Genomic DNA, 15795 nt, shown 5'->3' with positions numbered 1-15795 from the left:
TCCTGAAACAGACATCAAATCTGATATTAAATCTCAGTGGAGCAGACAAGACATAGATAGATAGATGGATGGATAGATAGATAGATTTTACGCCGGACGTTTGCTCCTTTCTTATTTCTAGTGGAGGCGATGCTAATCTCGCTAACAAATAAGGAACGCTTATAGCTACGGGGGTTAGCAGTGTGCAAACTGCATACCTAAATCATTACCCAGGTGACCGTATGTACTTGGAACTAAAAACGGTAGTATCTTGAAGCCAAATCGGATTCTTTCTCGTAGTTTCGCATCACACAAACGTCATGCTCCGGCAGGAAGCGCTGCCCAAATCATAACGGTAGATTTATACATGACTGGATGTTAATAGATCTGAAATACTGGTCATTCTGCTCTTTTATGAGGTTGATCACAGCATCAGAAGTAAACAAAGAAGCCCTTTTTTTTTTTCTTCTTTTTTTTTTTTCTTTTTTAACCTGTAGAAGTATTTGCTTTCGATCAATCGACATACACATATTTGCTTGTTAAATCTATAACGTTAACCACACGGTTCAATTCAGAGGAAAATATACATCACTGATCAGTTAGATGGCTAGCTAACAAAGTTTTCTAACAAAACCTTTAACATGTTTTTCCCCCCATTTTGTAGCTTGAGGTAAAAAAAATGACGTGATTCCGAGTTCAGACTTCCCACTTCCAAGTTAAGTCGATCGCAATAATAAATGTAATAATGTTGATAATGTTGGGTTATAATTTCCACCGAACTCCATCGAGCCATCGGTTTAGCCAATCGTAGCACAGGAGGCGGGGTTTGTCAGAAAATGAGAGGTGGGGGAGGGAGTATTTCTATAGATTTCTATGAGGAAATATGTTTGTTGTTCATCGTTGGTGCTTCTGCACTGCCTTTGTTTTTAATTCATACATAAAATGCATTCGGTCATGTTTTAATCAAATACGTTTCCCCACACAGGCACACAGCCAGGACAGAACACCAACTCGTATTACCCCAAGTACGAGTGAGTCCTGCGTGGCCCTTCTGACACGGACCGGACGATTCCGGAGTCGTCTTGAGCCGGGAGGCCCTCGGACACGAGAGACTGATCCCCAGCCGATCCGATATCTGACCACAGTGCTGTTTCTAGGAATAAAACCTCTTTCAGATTTTGTGTAATTCCACGACGGTCCGAGGTATGAGGCTGTGAACTGGTGATCATGAAGCGCAAGGAAGGACTTTATGTAAAAAAAAAAAAAAAAACACACACACAACACAAAAAAAAAAAAAAACACGAAATGATGAGAGTAATGCAGTGTTTTTTATTTTATTTTACTTTGTACAATTTTTCAGTTTCGTGTATTCTCATTAAAAAAAAAAAGTCGTGTCAATTTTTAGATCTTGTCCCAGACTCTGAAAAGTGGATTTATCACAAACTAATATAAATAATAATAATAATAATAATAATAAGGCATCATGACTGAACTCGCACACACCTCTCCACCAACACACTGTAGTACAACAATCACTATAATACACGTTTATCCAGAAAACTAAAATATTCCCAGATATTAAGTCTCAGTGGAGCAGACGAGACATAGACTACGTTTACACGGACGGCAGTGATCTAATTATTGACCTTAATCCGAGTAAGATAATAATGTGATTAAGGTGTTTACATGAGTCGCTTTTAGAATACTCCTGTCATGCTCCTGTTTTACATGTTTTATACCATAATTAGATTAACAGCCCGCGTCATTACGTCACCGCGCCACGCCGTCCGACGTCCCTCCAGAATTTCACGTATCGACATACAGTTGGTCTTCGTTATGGTACCGTATACAGTTTTGGGTGTTTTTATTTAATTTTTTTACGAACGCTTCAAGTGCGGTTAATTATTTGTCATGCTGTACGTGCTAATAGACGACTGCTTGAAGCCGTGGGTGTGTCCCAAATCGCGTAGTTACCGTCTATATAGTAGCCGAGATGCATGTATTTTTCCCCACTACAGGCCTATGCGATTTGGGACGCAGCCGAACTCTCTTGTTCGCCGTAAAACGGTTGCGCTGCCGTGTGTGATCGTGTCCTGTCGCAAAATGCGGTGAAAACTCACACGACGCTCATAATGTGATTAAGGTGTTTACATGTCTGTAACACACGTCCATAATGCGACTAAAACAGGAGTACTCCACCTGTCTTAATTAGATTATTGCTTACTTCGATTATGACCTTAATTAGATTAAGGTAAGTAAAAATTGCTGTTTACATGCTAGTTTCTTAATCAGAGTACGGTCTTAATCGGATTATTGTTGTCCATGTAAACGCAGCTATAGATGGATAGATAGATAGATTTTACGCCGGACGTTTGCTCCTTTCTTATTTCTAGTGGAGACGATGCTAATCTCGCTAACAAATAAGGAACGCTTATAGCTACGGGGGTTAGCAGTGTGCAAACTGCATACCTAAATCATTACCCAGGTGACCGTATGTACTTGGAACTAAAAACGGTAGTATCTTGAAGCCAAATCGGATTCTTTCTCGTAGTTTCGCATCACACAAACGTCAGGCTCCGGCAGGAAGCGCTGCCCAAATCATAACGGTAGATTTATACATGACTGGATGTTAATAGATCTGAAATACTGGTCATTCTGCTCTTTTATGAGGTAGAAGTCTGCTTGATGGTAAATTGACCAGTAGCTAGAAACAATCCTTGCTTACCAGTAGGATCTGGGCAATATGGCGGTATATTTAAAGACGTTTCGCTGCGTACGACGATGTATAGGTTTTGCGTTTTGAAACCAATGTCGTGGAAATTTCATTGACTTTCGCACTGAAAAGCTGGAGGAAAAGATCTGGAAAGTTTAAAGATCAAACCATCTGACGTGACGCGTCCAAGCGAAGTTTCTAATCGTTATTAAGATTCTTACGGTTTGTAACGTGAGGTGAGCTCGGGCTACTGTTTGTACGAGGTTTCCTCAGCGTTCTCCATCCAGTAGATGGAGTAGATGACTCTAAATTAGCCCGAGATGTGAATGTGTGTGAGAACGGTGTGCGTTTAGACGTTCCGGTAGAAAACTGAAACAATTGTTTACCAGCAAATACGCTTTCCTCCAGTCCACCTCTAGTGCTCAGTTTATTTTCAGGCTTTTAAACTTTTACAATACAATTCTTTTCCTCAAAATATACGGCGAGACATTCGAACTCGACTTTCCTTTACTTAGACCTTGGGTTGTTGTGGTTTTTTTTGGTCATTTTTCTGCTTTTTGGTTCGGTTTGCTCCTCTCAATACGATTGTAAAGCACGCCAGTGTCTGGACCTAGCGCTCTTCCTTCGTAAGGACAGTGTTTTCCTTCATACTTGGACAGGAAGTCGAGTGCGTTATCCCAGCTCCTCTCGTCGGACCTGACCCCCAGCCTGGACAGGATTTTATCTGCTACTACAGGCACGGCGGGCTGCAGGAGAATGCCGTAGATCCTGAGACACTCCATAGACACATGCAGTATGGTGTCATGCCAGAGTTTATCCTCGGGGTCAGTGCGGTCGAGCTTCCATGGCGCGTGTCGCTGGACGAAGCTGTTGGTCAGACGTACGCACACGCTGATGGCTTCCAGTGCTTTATACATGCGCAGCTGGTCAAAGTTCTGCTTCACCGAAACAGGGAGCCCTGAAACGGCCGCCACCAGTTTGTAATCCTCCGACACGGCTCTTCCGCCGGACTCTTTTGGAAAGGAGACGCTGCAGAACGGAGGATAGACCTGCTCCGGGTTGAGTGAGGGTGCGGCGCAGCGGTTGAGAAGACCACCGAGAGAATCGGCCAGCTCGCTGTTGCACAACTTCACCACCTTGTCGTCGTCGTAGTCGCAGTCGATATCTGGGACCCCTTGCCTGAGTAGAAAATACCTCAGCCCGTCCACCGTGAACCTTTCCGAGCTCTCGAGCGGATCTACTACGTTTCCGAGACTCTTGGACATCTTCTTTCCCTGCACCGTCCAATGGGAGTGCACGTATATGGCCTGAGGGAGGGGCAGTTCCGCAGCCATAAGAAACGCTGGCCAGTATATGGCGTGGAACTTCAAAATATCTTTGCCTACGACGTGATGGACGACGTTCCACCACCGCGAGTATTTCTCTGGATAACCCGCAACAGTCAGGTAGTTCACCAGAGCGTCCAGCCACACGTAGATCGTTTGTTCGGGATCTCCAGGAACCGGGATGCCCCACTGCAGACGGCTTCTCTGACGCGACACTGATAAATCGGGTAGCTCGGTCTCCAACCACTGAAGGACAAGATGGTAAAACTTCTCCGGCTGAATGGCTTTGGGGTTTGACCTTAACCACTCCTGAAGACTGGTTCGGAAATCAGAGAGGCGGAACAGGTAGTTGTGCTCCTTCATCCACTCCACCTGTAGGGTGATACAAAAGCTTTTAGACGAGAACTTGGAGTGAATAGAAGTTTATTTTTATTCTCCTTTTTGTCTCAAATCAGCTTTACAGAGAACTCCTGGCGAGTAAGCCAGGGCTGATGGTGAGAAGGAAAACGGCCCGAGCATGGAGCTAAGAAGGAAGAAACCTCGGTAGGAATCAAGACTCGCCGGTTATTTTAGTACGCAAGACGGTCTTCGAATTAGTGTATATGGCATACATTTTTAGCGAGAAATGTATATACACACAGTATACGCATAACTGTAGCTATAACATCAATCTACAAGTTTGTCAGAAGTCAGGTTTCCACCCAAGTGGAAAAATGTGCAAAAATATTTGCCAAAGTAGGCCATGGAAACCAACTAGACTGGCAGAAAGATATGGCAGATGGATAGACATCTATCTATACCCTGACTGACAGACAGACATCTACACTTGGGGTGTCCAATCTTATCCACGTAAAGCCAGTGTGGGTGCAGGATTCATTCCAATCAAGCAGGAGCCACGCCTGATTCCACCTGTTTACTCAGTTGCTCCTGGGCTTAAATTGATTCAGGTTTGGCTTCTGTTTGGTTAGAATGAGAAGCTGCACCCACACCGGCCCTTTCCGGATAAGATTGGAAACCCCTGGTCTATACTGTGATTGACCGGTAGATGGACGGATCTATACATTGATTGACGGACGGATGGCTGGATGGATCGATCTATACCATGAAGGACAGATGGATGGATCTATACCATAAATGACGGACGGATGGATGGCTGGATCTATACCACGATGGACAGATGGATGGATCTATACCATAAATGACAGATGGATGGATGGATGGACGGACGGATGGATCTATACCACGATGGACGGACGGACGGATCTATACCACGACGGACGGACGGACGGATCTATACCACGACGGACGGACGGATCTATACCACGACGGACGGACGGACGGATCTATACCACGACGGACGGATCTATACCACGACGGACGGACGGACGGATCTATACCACGACGGACGGACGGACGGATCTATACCACGACGGACGGACGGACGGATCTATACCACGACGGACGGACGGATTTACTTACTTTACTTTGCCACAAAGAGAATATTATTTTCATATCCTGAATATTTTTCCTTCAACTTTAGCAGTTAAAGTCTGTACGTATGTGAAATATTGCAAGAAATAGTTTTTGACAGGAAAATACTGCAGTCATGCTTAAACTTTGTGTCAGGTGGGATCATTTATCAGCTCCAGTGACCGGCGCTCAGAGTGCAGGGTCAGTCCGTCAACTTAACCTTACCTTCTCTCCACTCAAGCGGTGGATGCAGGTTTGGAAGTTTGAAAACGGTTGCGTAGTCACGTTTAATTGCAGTGAACGGTGCTATTATGAGCATCATCACTACGCCATGACAGTGCCGTTCGGCCCCTATAAACATCTGCTGCGCTGTACGTGGCCGGATCGCTTCTTTTAAACAGACAGGACCTTTTATTTATAGTCCAAATATTATTCTCTGAAACAACTTCTCTTGATGAGGGCCTTGGGCAAGTTCACCGAGGGACCTCACCGGCCAATATTAATATTAAATAACCGCACATCGGATAAAACCTGGAAAGTTTGCAATATACATGATACGATTCTTGGAAATGTGATGGATACAAGCGTTTGTATCGGAGAAAACAGTTAGCGAAATCATTACGTAAAGCATTTCGGGGAAAACCGTTTATTTCTCGAGCAACTAAAAACATTTGTAACATTTCCGAGCTTGCGTTACATGGGTAAAGCGCATGGAAGCCTAGCTAGAATCAAAGCAGCAAGTCCCAGATTTCCAGCTGCTCGACGCAGGTTACACGCCTTCCGCTGTACGATCTCGCGTCAACAGTTTCTATCTCTCCCGACGGACAAAAACTAGCTCGGTGTTGTCCAGGCCTTCTCCTGAGCCTCCGTGCTCCGACACACATTTGCGCTTCATGAACGAACGAAAGGGAGTGGATTCATTTCCTTGAGAATGTTGGAAGGAGGGAAAGTATTAATTATAGCTTCAAAATAAAACATTCTTTGCGCCTAGGAAAGATTTGCCTCTACTGAAATTCGCTCAACGATTTCAGTTCCTCGTGAAGGTCGGAAACTCCGGCATGTCGGATTCCATATCGCAGAACTCTTCGTGATTCTGTATGATTATAAACTTTTGTCCCCAAAAAAAAAAAAAAAAAAAAAAAAAAGAGATGGAGATACATAGTGGAAATGAACACTTTAACGTTTTAAAATGTCTTCCAAAACATACTTCGCTTACATTACATGTTTGTTTGTTTTTTTTTCCCACCAGGTATAATTTAAGAATGGTGGTAGAGCGGGTTGTGCACTAATCGTAGGGTTGGCGGTTCGATTCCCGGCCCGCGTGACTCCACATGCCGAAGTGTCATTGGGTGAGACACTGAACCCCGAGTTGCTCCCGATGGCAAGTTAGTGAGTGTGTGAATGGGTGAATGAGAACCAGTGTATAGCGCTTTGGATAAAAGCGCTATATAAGTGCGCCATTTGCCTTTGACAAAAAGAAGAACGTATTGAAATCATTCTCACACACACACACACACACACACGGTCACCAAACTTATTAATAAAATTAATTAATAGACTGGAAGTGTCGCGGACCGACCGAGAAGTGGTGGACGTCCGTGGACGAAGACACGACCAACGTGGTGCTTGGAGACATTTTATTCCCTGATGTCCAATATTACGATTTTTCACTACAACCGCGTGCTGTTTTTATAACACGCAATACTTCCATCCATCGCAAGCAGCACTCGGTTCGTTTTATCCTTTAGTGTTTATTTTTCCATCACAGATATCTGGTACTGTTGATCATTTTCGATAGAAAGATTGCATTATCCCATGTGGAAGTCTGATATTGACGGGGGTTTTTTTTCGAGATTGATTTATAACTGTTTAAGAGTGAATCATGAGTGATTCACCCGAGGGTCGATTCTTTTTAATACACTGCCTTTTTATTTATTTCTTTCTTTTCAATGAGAGTGTGTTTGTATTATGTTATGTAATTGTCCATGCCTGAACACAGTTTATCATCATGGAGATCGTGTTAAAGACCTGATGCAGTGTGTCGGGTGTGTTACAGCAGAAAAAGGAAACACAGGAAACAGGAAGTAGTAAATGGGGTTGTAAGAAGCACGAAGTAGCAGATTTGGGAAAATGCTGAGCAGTGATGTATTAACACTGGCCTTACGTATTCATTTACACTGCCTGATTCATCTTCTTCTTGGAGCTACTGCAATTGCGTGTCGATTTATTTGAGTTATTCTGTATGGTCCCACTTCTACACGTTAAAGATTACACCTCCCAAAAACGGTTTATTCCCAGGACTCTCCCTTACTTCAGTCAATCATCTCGGGTCTGTTTCCTAAGAAATCACGTGGTGCGCAATCATGTCATCATGTGGTGCGTCTCGATCAGCTTCATAAGTGGTAAGGACCCTGGTTCGCTACACATTGGGACAGTAGCTCCGTCTACATGGACAACAATAATCCACTCTTAATCCGATTAAGACCAGATTCTGATTAAGAAACTAGCATGTAAACAGCAATTTTTACTTACCTTAATCTAATAAAGGTCAAAATCGAAGTAAGCAATAATCGAATTAAGACAGGTGGAGTACTCCTGTTTTAGTCGCATTATGGACGTGTAGTAGTGACATGTAAACACCGTAATCACATTATGAGCGTCGTGTGAGAGTTTTCACCGCATTTTTTTCGACAGGACACGATCACACACGGCAGTTTTACGTTTTACGGCGAACAAGAGAGTACGGCTGCGTCCCAAATCGCATACTTTCCTACTATAGGCCTGTACTGGGGAAAAATACATGTATCTCGGCTACTATATAGACGGTAAGTACGCGATTTGGGACACACCCACGGCTTCAAGCAGTCGTCTATTTGCACTACAGCGTGACAAATAATTAACCGCACTTAAAGCGTTCGTAAAAAAATAAATAAAAACACCCAAAACTGTATCCGGTCCCATAACGAAGACGAACTGTATGTCGATGCGTGAAATTCTGGAGGGACGTCGGACGGCGTGGCGCGGTGACGTAATGACGCGGGCTGTTAATCGAATTATGTTCTAAAACATGTAACACGGGAACATGACAGGAGTATTCTAAAAGCGACTCATGTAAACACCTTAATCACAATATTATCTTACTCGGATTAAGGTCAATAATTAGATTACTGCTGTCCGTGTAAACGTAGTCAGTGATGACTCGATTTCCGGTGACACGACTACGTACTCGCTTTGTAAAACGTCCCCGCTCGCATTCATCAACTACAGGAAGGACCGAGGTCGTCTTGCGTCATATAAATTTGTTAGCGTAATCACACGAGTGTCCGGCACGGTACTTCAAGCAGGATCGTAGACTAACGCGGATTTTTAAAATTTTTTTGAAATCGTTAAAGTCGTTAGACTCGAACAAACCGTGTGTACGTCAAATAAAGTTAAAAATCGCTAACGTGAGTAATCCATCGAGAGCCACAACAGCGATAACAAGCTACTTACAGTCGTAGATGAAGTTGGCTGAGAGTTCGTCCTCCATTTAGTTATTATTTTTCCAAGCGGAGAGGCTTCAGAAAACACGGTCATTCAGGCAAGTAAGGGAACACGGTGACCATCGATGCTCCCTGGTGTTTGCGGAGTTTCTTTAGATTCTGCGATCGCGACAGAGCTTAAAATGGCCGACTCCCTGATCACCGCCCTGACTGCTGAACTAGGAAGCTGGATTGAGACGCACCCATAAACCTTGTCCTGTTCTGTCCTGTTCATATCCCAAGACTCATTCACGATAGATTCATTCTGAACGTGCTTTGGCATAAAAGTTCTGACCTTTTTCTACATGACTGTATTTACTAGAATAAATTTCTTATTGACGTGGCGTTGTTTTCGGTACCTTATGTCCGCTCTCGGTGGAGATTTTGATCTCTCTGCCCGTGGAGTCTGTGCTCTCGGTCACTTGGCCGGGTGCGAGAAAGCTCTCGTCTGGTGTGGAGTACCAGCCTTCGTAAGTGCCTTTATAGATGAAGCCTTTATCCAGCAGCTTGGCCCAGAAATGTTCCACCGCCCGTCTGTGTCTGTCCTCCGTCGTCCGCACAAAGTCGGTGTATGCGATATTACAGCTCTGGAACACGTCGCGAAACCTGCCTGACACCTCGGTGCAGAAAAGCAGCGGGTCTTTACCGGCGGCGCTGGCCGCCTGCTGGATCTTCAGCCCGTGTTCGTCGGTACCTGGGAAAAATCAGAAGCATAAAATACGACAATCTGGCGAAATTTCACCTGACATGACCGTCACTGATCAGCTGCGTGAATCTACAGTCTGGGCTAGAATGAGATCAGCCCGGGCGTCGTGTATTTTTTTTTTTTTTTTTTCTCGAGACTATTAGTAGCGCACTCGGCTCCACAAAAATCCGAAAACGATCTGACGCAGATGCTGACGATGAAACCTTACACTCACACTGATATCTTTATATCATTTAAAGGCAGGAGCGTCTAAATCCCCTGGCTTCTTTTTATGACTGTATCTTGCATCACTGTACTCACAGTGATTTTATCGCCGCAAGTCGAAGTACTACAAAGTCGCCAGTAGGCGTCCCTACGACTGGTTGCCATAGTAACGTTTATCAGCAGGTGGCGCAACTAGCATTCCACTTTTGAAGACGAAACAGTTTTCTTGCTGCTAAAATGAAACATTCTTGAGGGAGGGTGTCCGTATATAATATTCAGCAGTGTGTATAGTGTGTAAGATGAAGGAGAAGCGGGCTGTGTGTGTGTGTGTGTGTGTGTGTGTGTGCTGTTTGCCGCTGACTGTCCGAGTCCACGAAGCAATTCGGACGCAGGCAGCATGGCGGATCATGTGCACTCTTCCGACTTCACTCCCACTGTTGGTCACTGCACCGAGTCGACCCGGATTTGCACGACGTTAACATTTTCTCATCTTTGTCGCGTCACTGGACACGCCCACATCCAGTCTCGGTCGCTCACGTCAAAAATTAATGGTCTCTGGTCGCTTTCTTGCTGCGAGTCAGCGTGTGGGTGAGAACGTAGCTTAAGAAACAAAATGGGGATACTCGGTAGTAGAACTGATTTATTATTAACAACACATACGGATTTCACAAACGCATAAAGTGATGAGGCTCCACGGTCCCTGGTTCGATCTTGAGCTCGGGTTACTCTTTGTGACCGGGTCTATATGGGTTTCCTCAGGGTGCTATAGTTTCCTCCCAAAACATGCCAGTAGGTGGACTGTCGACTCTAAATGACCCAAGTTATGAAAGCATACACACTGGTGTCCCATGCAGGGTGTATTGAATTTCAAACCCAATGTTCCCGGGATGGTCTCCGGATCCACCTCAACCCTGACCAGGATAAAGCTCATGTGATCATGACACTGTAATGTAATAAAGACACTGATCAGAATTCCTCACGAGATGGATTTCACCTTTAAAGATTTCTGCAAACGGCAGACAGTGAGAGAGTGCATGAAAGTGTGTGTGTGAGAGTGTGTGAGAGAGAGAGTGCGAGAGAGAGAAAGTGTGTGTGAGTGAGTGTGTGTGAGAGAGTGTGTGAGAAAGTGTGCGAGAGAGAGAGAGAAAGTGTGTGTGTGTGAGTGTGCGAGTGTCTGTGAGAGAGAGTGTGTGAGAGAGAAAGTGTGTGTGTGAGTGAGTGTGTGAGAGAGAGAGAAAGTGTGTGTGAGTGAGTGTGTGTGAGAAAGTGTGCGAGAGAGAGAGAAAGTGTGTGTGAGTGTGCGAGTGTCTGAGTGAAAGTGTGTGTGAGTGAGAGAGAGAAAGTGTGAGTGAGAGTGTGTGAGAGAGAAAGTGTGTGTGAGAGAGAGAAAGCGTGAGTGAGAGAGTGTGCGAGAGAAAGTGTGAGTGTGTGTGTGAGAGAGAAAGTGTGTGAGAAAGTATGAGAGTGTGAAAGTATGAGAGAGAGTCTGTGTGAAAGTGTGTGTATGTGTGAGAGTGTGAGAGAAACGGAGTGAAAGAGAGTGAAAGAGAGCGAGAGAGAGAGAAAGTGAAAGAGAGCGAGAGAGAGAGAAAGTGAAAGTGTGAGAGCGAGTGCGTGTGTGAGAGAGAGAGAGGTTCCACCTGAGCTGAAACAGTACCTGTAGCAAACCTGGAGTTAACCCCCTGCAGGAGTTGGTATCGGTGTAAACAGTCGGCTGTCACGGCGGAATAAACGTGTCCGATGTGAGGCGCCGCGTTCACGTAGAAGATCGGTGTGGTGATATAATATGACCTCCGCGACTCTCCTGTGCGCGTGCATCGCAAAACCAGGTGTGTGTGCAGCCTCTTTGCCGGAAGTGATGGATAAAAACAGGTTTGTTCTCCGCGCGAGCCGTATTTTAACACCTGTAACAAAAGTCTTCCCTTGCTTTGGAGGACTGAACTTTGAGAGCTCATTGTGAAAGTGAGAGGCGCTCGAGTCAGTGTACTTCCGGGAGGGGAGTGTTTCTCTCCACACGGACACAGAAAAAAAGAGAACAAACCCCGCCTCCTGCGCTGTGATTGGCTAGTTGTATACTCACAAGCTGCTAATTGGTCAGTAAGTGTGAAGGGAAAGAGGTTCAATACTAAGAGTCCGATAATAAAAGCCTGACTGAGTTCGTTAACTTTGTTGTTGTTCATTTATTTTTACTGACATTCTTAGGGAAGTATTATAAAAATGGAAATACATTTTAAATCATAAAACATTTAAAACATAAATTCAAATATTTGTAATATTTTTTTTTACATCCACATGAGTGAAATTTGACCACTGAATAAAAACTTAAAGGAGGCAGGATGGTGCAGTGAGTAGTGTTGGCCAAATACAATGAGTTTCTGTACTTGTTTGTCCCCCATGTCCATGTGGGTTTCCTCAGGGTTCTCCGGTTTCCTCCCTCCTCCCTAAAACACCCAAATAATTATCCAATTATCGACTATTCCAAATTGTCCCAAAGTTAAAAAAAAAAAAAAAAAGGGTGTGTGTGCAGTGTCCTGTACCTGGAGGAACCCCCCAAAGAGTGTGTGAGAAAGAGAGAGAGAGAGAGAGAGAGAGAGAGAGAGAGAGAGAGAGAGAGAGAGAGAGTGTGTGTGTGTGTGTGTGTGTGTTTGTGAGAGAGAGAGAGAGAGTGTGTGTGTGTGTGTGTGTGTGTGTGTGTGTGTGTGTGTGTGTGTGTGTGTGTATGTGTGTGAGAGAGAGAGAGTGCATGGGTGTGAGAGAGAGTGTGAGAAACTGTGAGAGAGAAAGAGAAAGAGAGAGTGTTTATGTGTGTGTGTGTGTGTTTGAAAGAGAGTGTGTGTGTGTGTGTGTGTGTGTGTGTGTGTGTGTGTGTAAGAGAGTGTGAAAGTGTGTTTCACTTTCCCCCCCCCCCCCCCCCACAGCACAGCACGGGGAGAACATGCAGACGCCACGCACACAGAGCAGCAGCACTGACCGTCAAATCTAGCCCGTTGGTAAGGCGCTGTTGACTGCTCTGTGGTTATAGCATCACTTAGCCATCAAGAGCAGCACATGCAAATATTCAATATTGTAAGGTGAGCAAGGGGCTACAGAATAGCTGTGGTAATTGTGATTCATACTGCACCAGTGATTTTAATTTTTTGATTCCAGAAACCAAAAAGATTCGTGCAGTGACGCTTTCTGTAAGTTAGATCATTACATCAGTAGGTGGCGCCAATGAGTGTCCTTTTTTGATAAGTCATTGTTTGATTAACTAAATAGATGCACGTTCGCCTCGCACCTCCAGGGTCGGGGGTGCGAGTCCCACTGCGGCCCTGTGTGTGTGGAGTTTGCATGTTCTCCCCGTCCTGTGGGGTTTCCTCCAGGTACTCCGGTTTCCTCCCCCAGTCCAAAGACATGCATGGTAAACTGATTGACGTGTACAAAGTGTCCATATTGTATGAATGGGTGAGTGAATGTGTATGTGATTGTGCCCTGCAATGGATTGGCACGCTGTCCAGGGTGTACCCCGCCTTGTGCCCCAAGTTCCCTGGGATAGGCTCCAGGTTCCCCGTGACCCTGAAGGATAAGCGGTATAGAAGATGGATGGATGGATGGATGTCCAATTCACAAAGAGATGGTCTGGTGAATTTATTTTCAAAAAAGACATTTCAAACAGTGCAGGCTAGTTTTGAGAGAGTGGTCACGAATAACTGGTCTCTCTCTATATAGTCAGGGTGTTGTAAGTGATCTGTAACTGGTCTCTCTCTCTATAGTCAGGGTGTTGTAAGTGATCTGTAACTGGTCTCTCTCTATAGTCAGGGTGTTGTAAGTGATCTGTAACTGGTCTCTCTCTATAGTCAGGGTGTTGTAAGTGATCTGTAACTGGTCTCTCTCTCTATAGTCAGGGTGTTGTAAGTGATCTGTAACTGGTCTCTATAGTCAGGGTGTTGTAAGTGATCTGTAACTGGTCTCTCTATATAGTCAGGGTGTTGTAAGTGATCTGTAACTGGTCTCTCTCTCTATAGTCAGGGTGTTGTAAGTGATCTGTAACTGGTCTCTCTATATAGTCAGGGTGTTGTAAGTGATCTGTAACTGGTCTATCTCTATATAGTCAGGGTGTTGTAAGTGATCTGTAACTGGTCTCTCTATATAGTCAGGGTGTTGTAAGTGATCTGTAACTGGTCTCTCTCTATAGTCAGGGTGTTGTAAGTGATCTGTAACTGGCCTCTCTATCTATAGTCAGGGTGTTGTAAGTGATCTGTAACTGGTCTCTCTCTCTATAGTCAGGGTGTTGTAAGTGATCTGTAACTGGTCTATCTCTATATAGTCAGGGTGTTGTAAGTGATCTGTAACTGGTCTATCTCTATAGTCAGGGTGTTGTAAGTGATCTGTAACTGGTCTCTCTATATAGTCAGGGTGTTGTAAGTGATCTGTAACTGGTCTCTCTCTATATAGTCAGGGTGTTGTAAGTGATCTGTAACTGGTCTCTCTCTCTATAGTCAGGGTGTTGTAAGTGATCTGTAACTGGTCTCTCTATATAGTCAGGGTGTTGTAAGTGATCTGTAACTGGTCTCTCTATATAGTCAGGGTGTTGTAAGTGATCTGTAACTGGTCTCTCTCTATAGTCAGGGTGTTGTAAGTGATCTGTAACTGGTCTCTATATAGTCAGGGTGTTGTAAGTGATCTGTAACTGGTCTCTCTATATAGTCAGGGTGTTGTAAGTGATCTGTAACTGGTCTCTCTCTATAGTCAGGGTGTTGTAAGTGATCTGTAACTGGTCTCTCTCTATAGTCAGGGTGTTGTAAGTGATCTGTAACTGGTCTCTCTCTATATAGTCAGGGTGTTGTAAGTGATCTGTAACTGGTCTCTCTATATAGTCAGGGTGTTGTAAGTGATCTGTAACTGGTCTATCTCTATATAGTCAGGGTGTTGTAAGTGATCTGTAACTGGTCTCTCTATATAGTCATGGTGTTGTAAGTGATCCACAGCACTCAGCAGGGGAACACACAACAGCAGCAGCACACACACTGCAGTCAGTGTGTAACATTTATTCCATCCATGGTTGCCTCCTGGAACTGGAAAGATATTATAGGCAATGTAATAATTTACCATTTGTACATCAATTGTTCAGAAGCCAGAAATTATACCAGCACCTTGTCGTAAGCTATAGATATTAGTGAAAAAAGTGCAAAACAAACAAACATGAATTGGATCACGATCAGGGTGCACAGTGGTTAGCACGTTTGCCTCACACCACCAGGGTTGGGGGTTCGATTCCCACCTCGGCCCTGTGTATGCGGAGTTTGCATCTCCTCCCCGTGCTGCAGGAGCTTCCTCTGGGTACTGCGGTGTCTTCCCCCAGTCCAAAGACATGCATCCGTAGTGTGTGTGATTATGCCCCCCGTACCCCGCCTTGTGCCCCAAGTTCCCTGGAATAGGCTCCAGGTTCCCTGCGACCCTGTAGGATAAACTGTAGAGAAGATGGATGGACTCTGTTTCCTGTTTTTTATATTCTGGTTTTCCTACGATATCTGTTTTATCCTGACCCTTTTGCATGCTTTGACCTTTAACCTGCCTTTTGTTTTGGATTTGTTTGCTGGGCTTTGTTTAAATAAAACTGTTTCAACTGCGTTTGCATCTGTCTCCGCATCTATGTTGTGATAGAGGTGAAGTAATCTGTCACAACGTAGATGCAGATACGGACATTATTATTATTATTATTATTATTATTATTATTATTATTACCAACATGCACATACCCCAATAGGCTGTTATTAATAGGTATGCGTAGGTACTTGTATGAGGCAACCTGTCTAATAGGCTCATTGTCAAGTGGGTTTTTATTGTCATTCCTCTATGTAGCTTGTATATATTGGAACAAAATGTCATTTCTTCAGT

General features: G+C 44.4%; 2 protein-coding genes across 5 annotated transcripts in view; one reads left to right on the top strand and one right to left on the bottom strand.

The window, feature by feature from the left end:
* med12 (mediator complex subunit 12) overlaps positions 1–1383 on the top strand; it is a 52673-nt gene extending 51290 nt beyond the window's left edge. For all 4 annotated transcript variants that reach the window (XM_017484910.3, XM_047159982.2, XM_017484909.3 and 1 more), the window contains exon 44: positions 965–1383. In XM_017484910.3, the coding sequence (XP_017340399.1) occupies positions 965–1014 (50 nt within the window). In that variant the 3' untranslated portion in view covers positions 1015–1383. The remainder of the gene's footprint in view (positions 1–964) is intronic.
* Positions 1289–11912, bottom strand: mars2 (methionyl-tRNA synthetase 2, mitochondrial). Its single transcript, XM_017484912.3, has 3 exons — positions 11576–11912; positions 9368–9702; positions 1289–4389 (listed from the first exon to the last, which is right to left on the bottom strand). Exons 1-3 carry the CDS (start codon positions 11871–11873, stop codon positions 3235–3237), a joined length of 1788 nt encoding a protein of 595 aa, XP_017340401.2. The 5' UTR covers positions 11874–11912; the 3' UTR covers positions 1289–3234.
* Positions 11913–15795: the final 3883 nt, after the last annotated feature.

Source organism: Ictalurus punctatus, chromosome 14 (genome assembly GCF_001660625.3).
Source record: "Ictalurus punctatus breed USDA103 chromosome 14, Coco_2.0, whole genome shotgun sequence".
Lineage (NCBI taxonomy): Eukaryota > Metazoa > Chordata > Actinopteri > Siluriformes > Ictaluridae > Ictalurus > Ictalurus punctatus.
This window is presented reverse-complemented; position numbering and strand designations above follow the sequence as displayed.

Bases quoted from the DNA above. Each gene is read 5' to 3' on its own strand.
- mars2 (XM_017484912.3), bottom strand. From the start codon at position 11,873: ATGAGCTCTCAAAGTTCAGTCCTCCAAAGCAAGGGAAGACTTTTGTTA. The intron at 9,703-11,575 runs GTACTGTTTCAG...GATTTTTCCCAG, and splicing joins TAACTCCAGGTTTGCTACAG to GTACCGACGAACACGGGCTG. The intron at 4,390-9,367 runs GTACCGAAAACA...ATCACCCTACAG, and splicing joins CCACCGAGAGCGGACATAAG to GTGGAGTGGATGAAGGAGCA.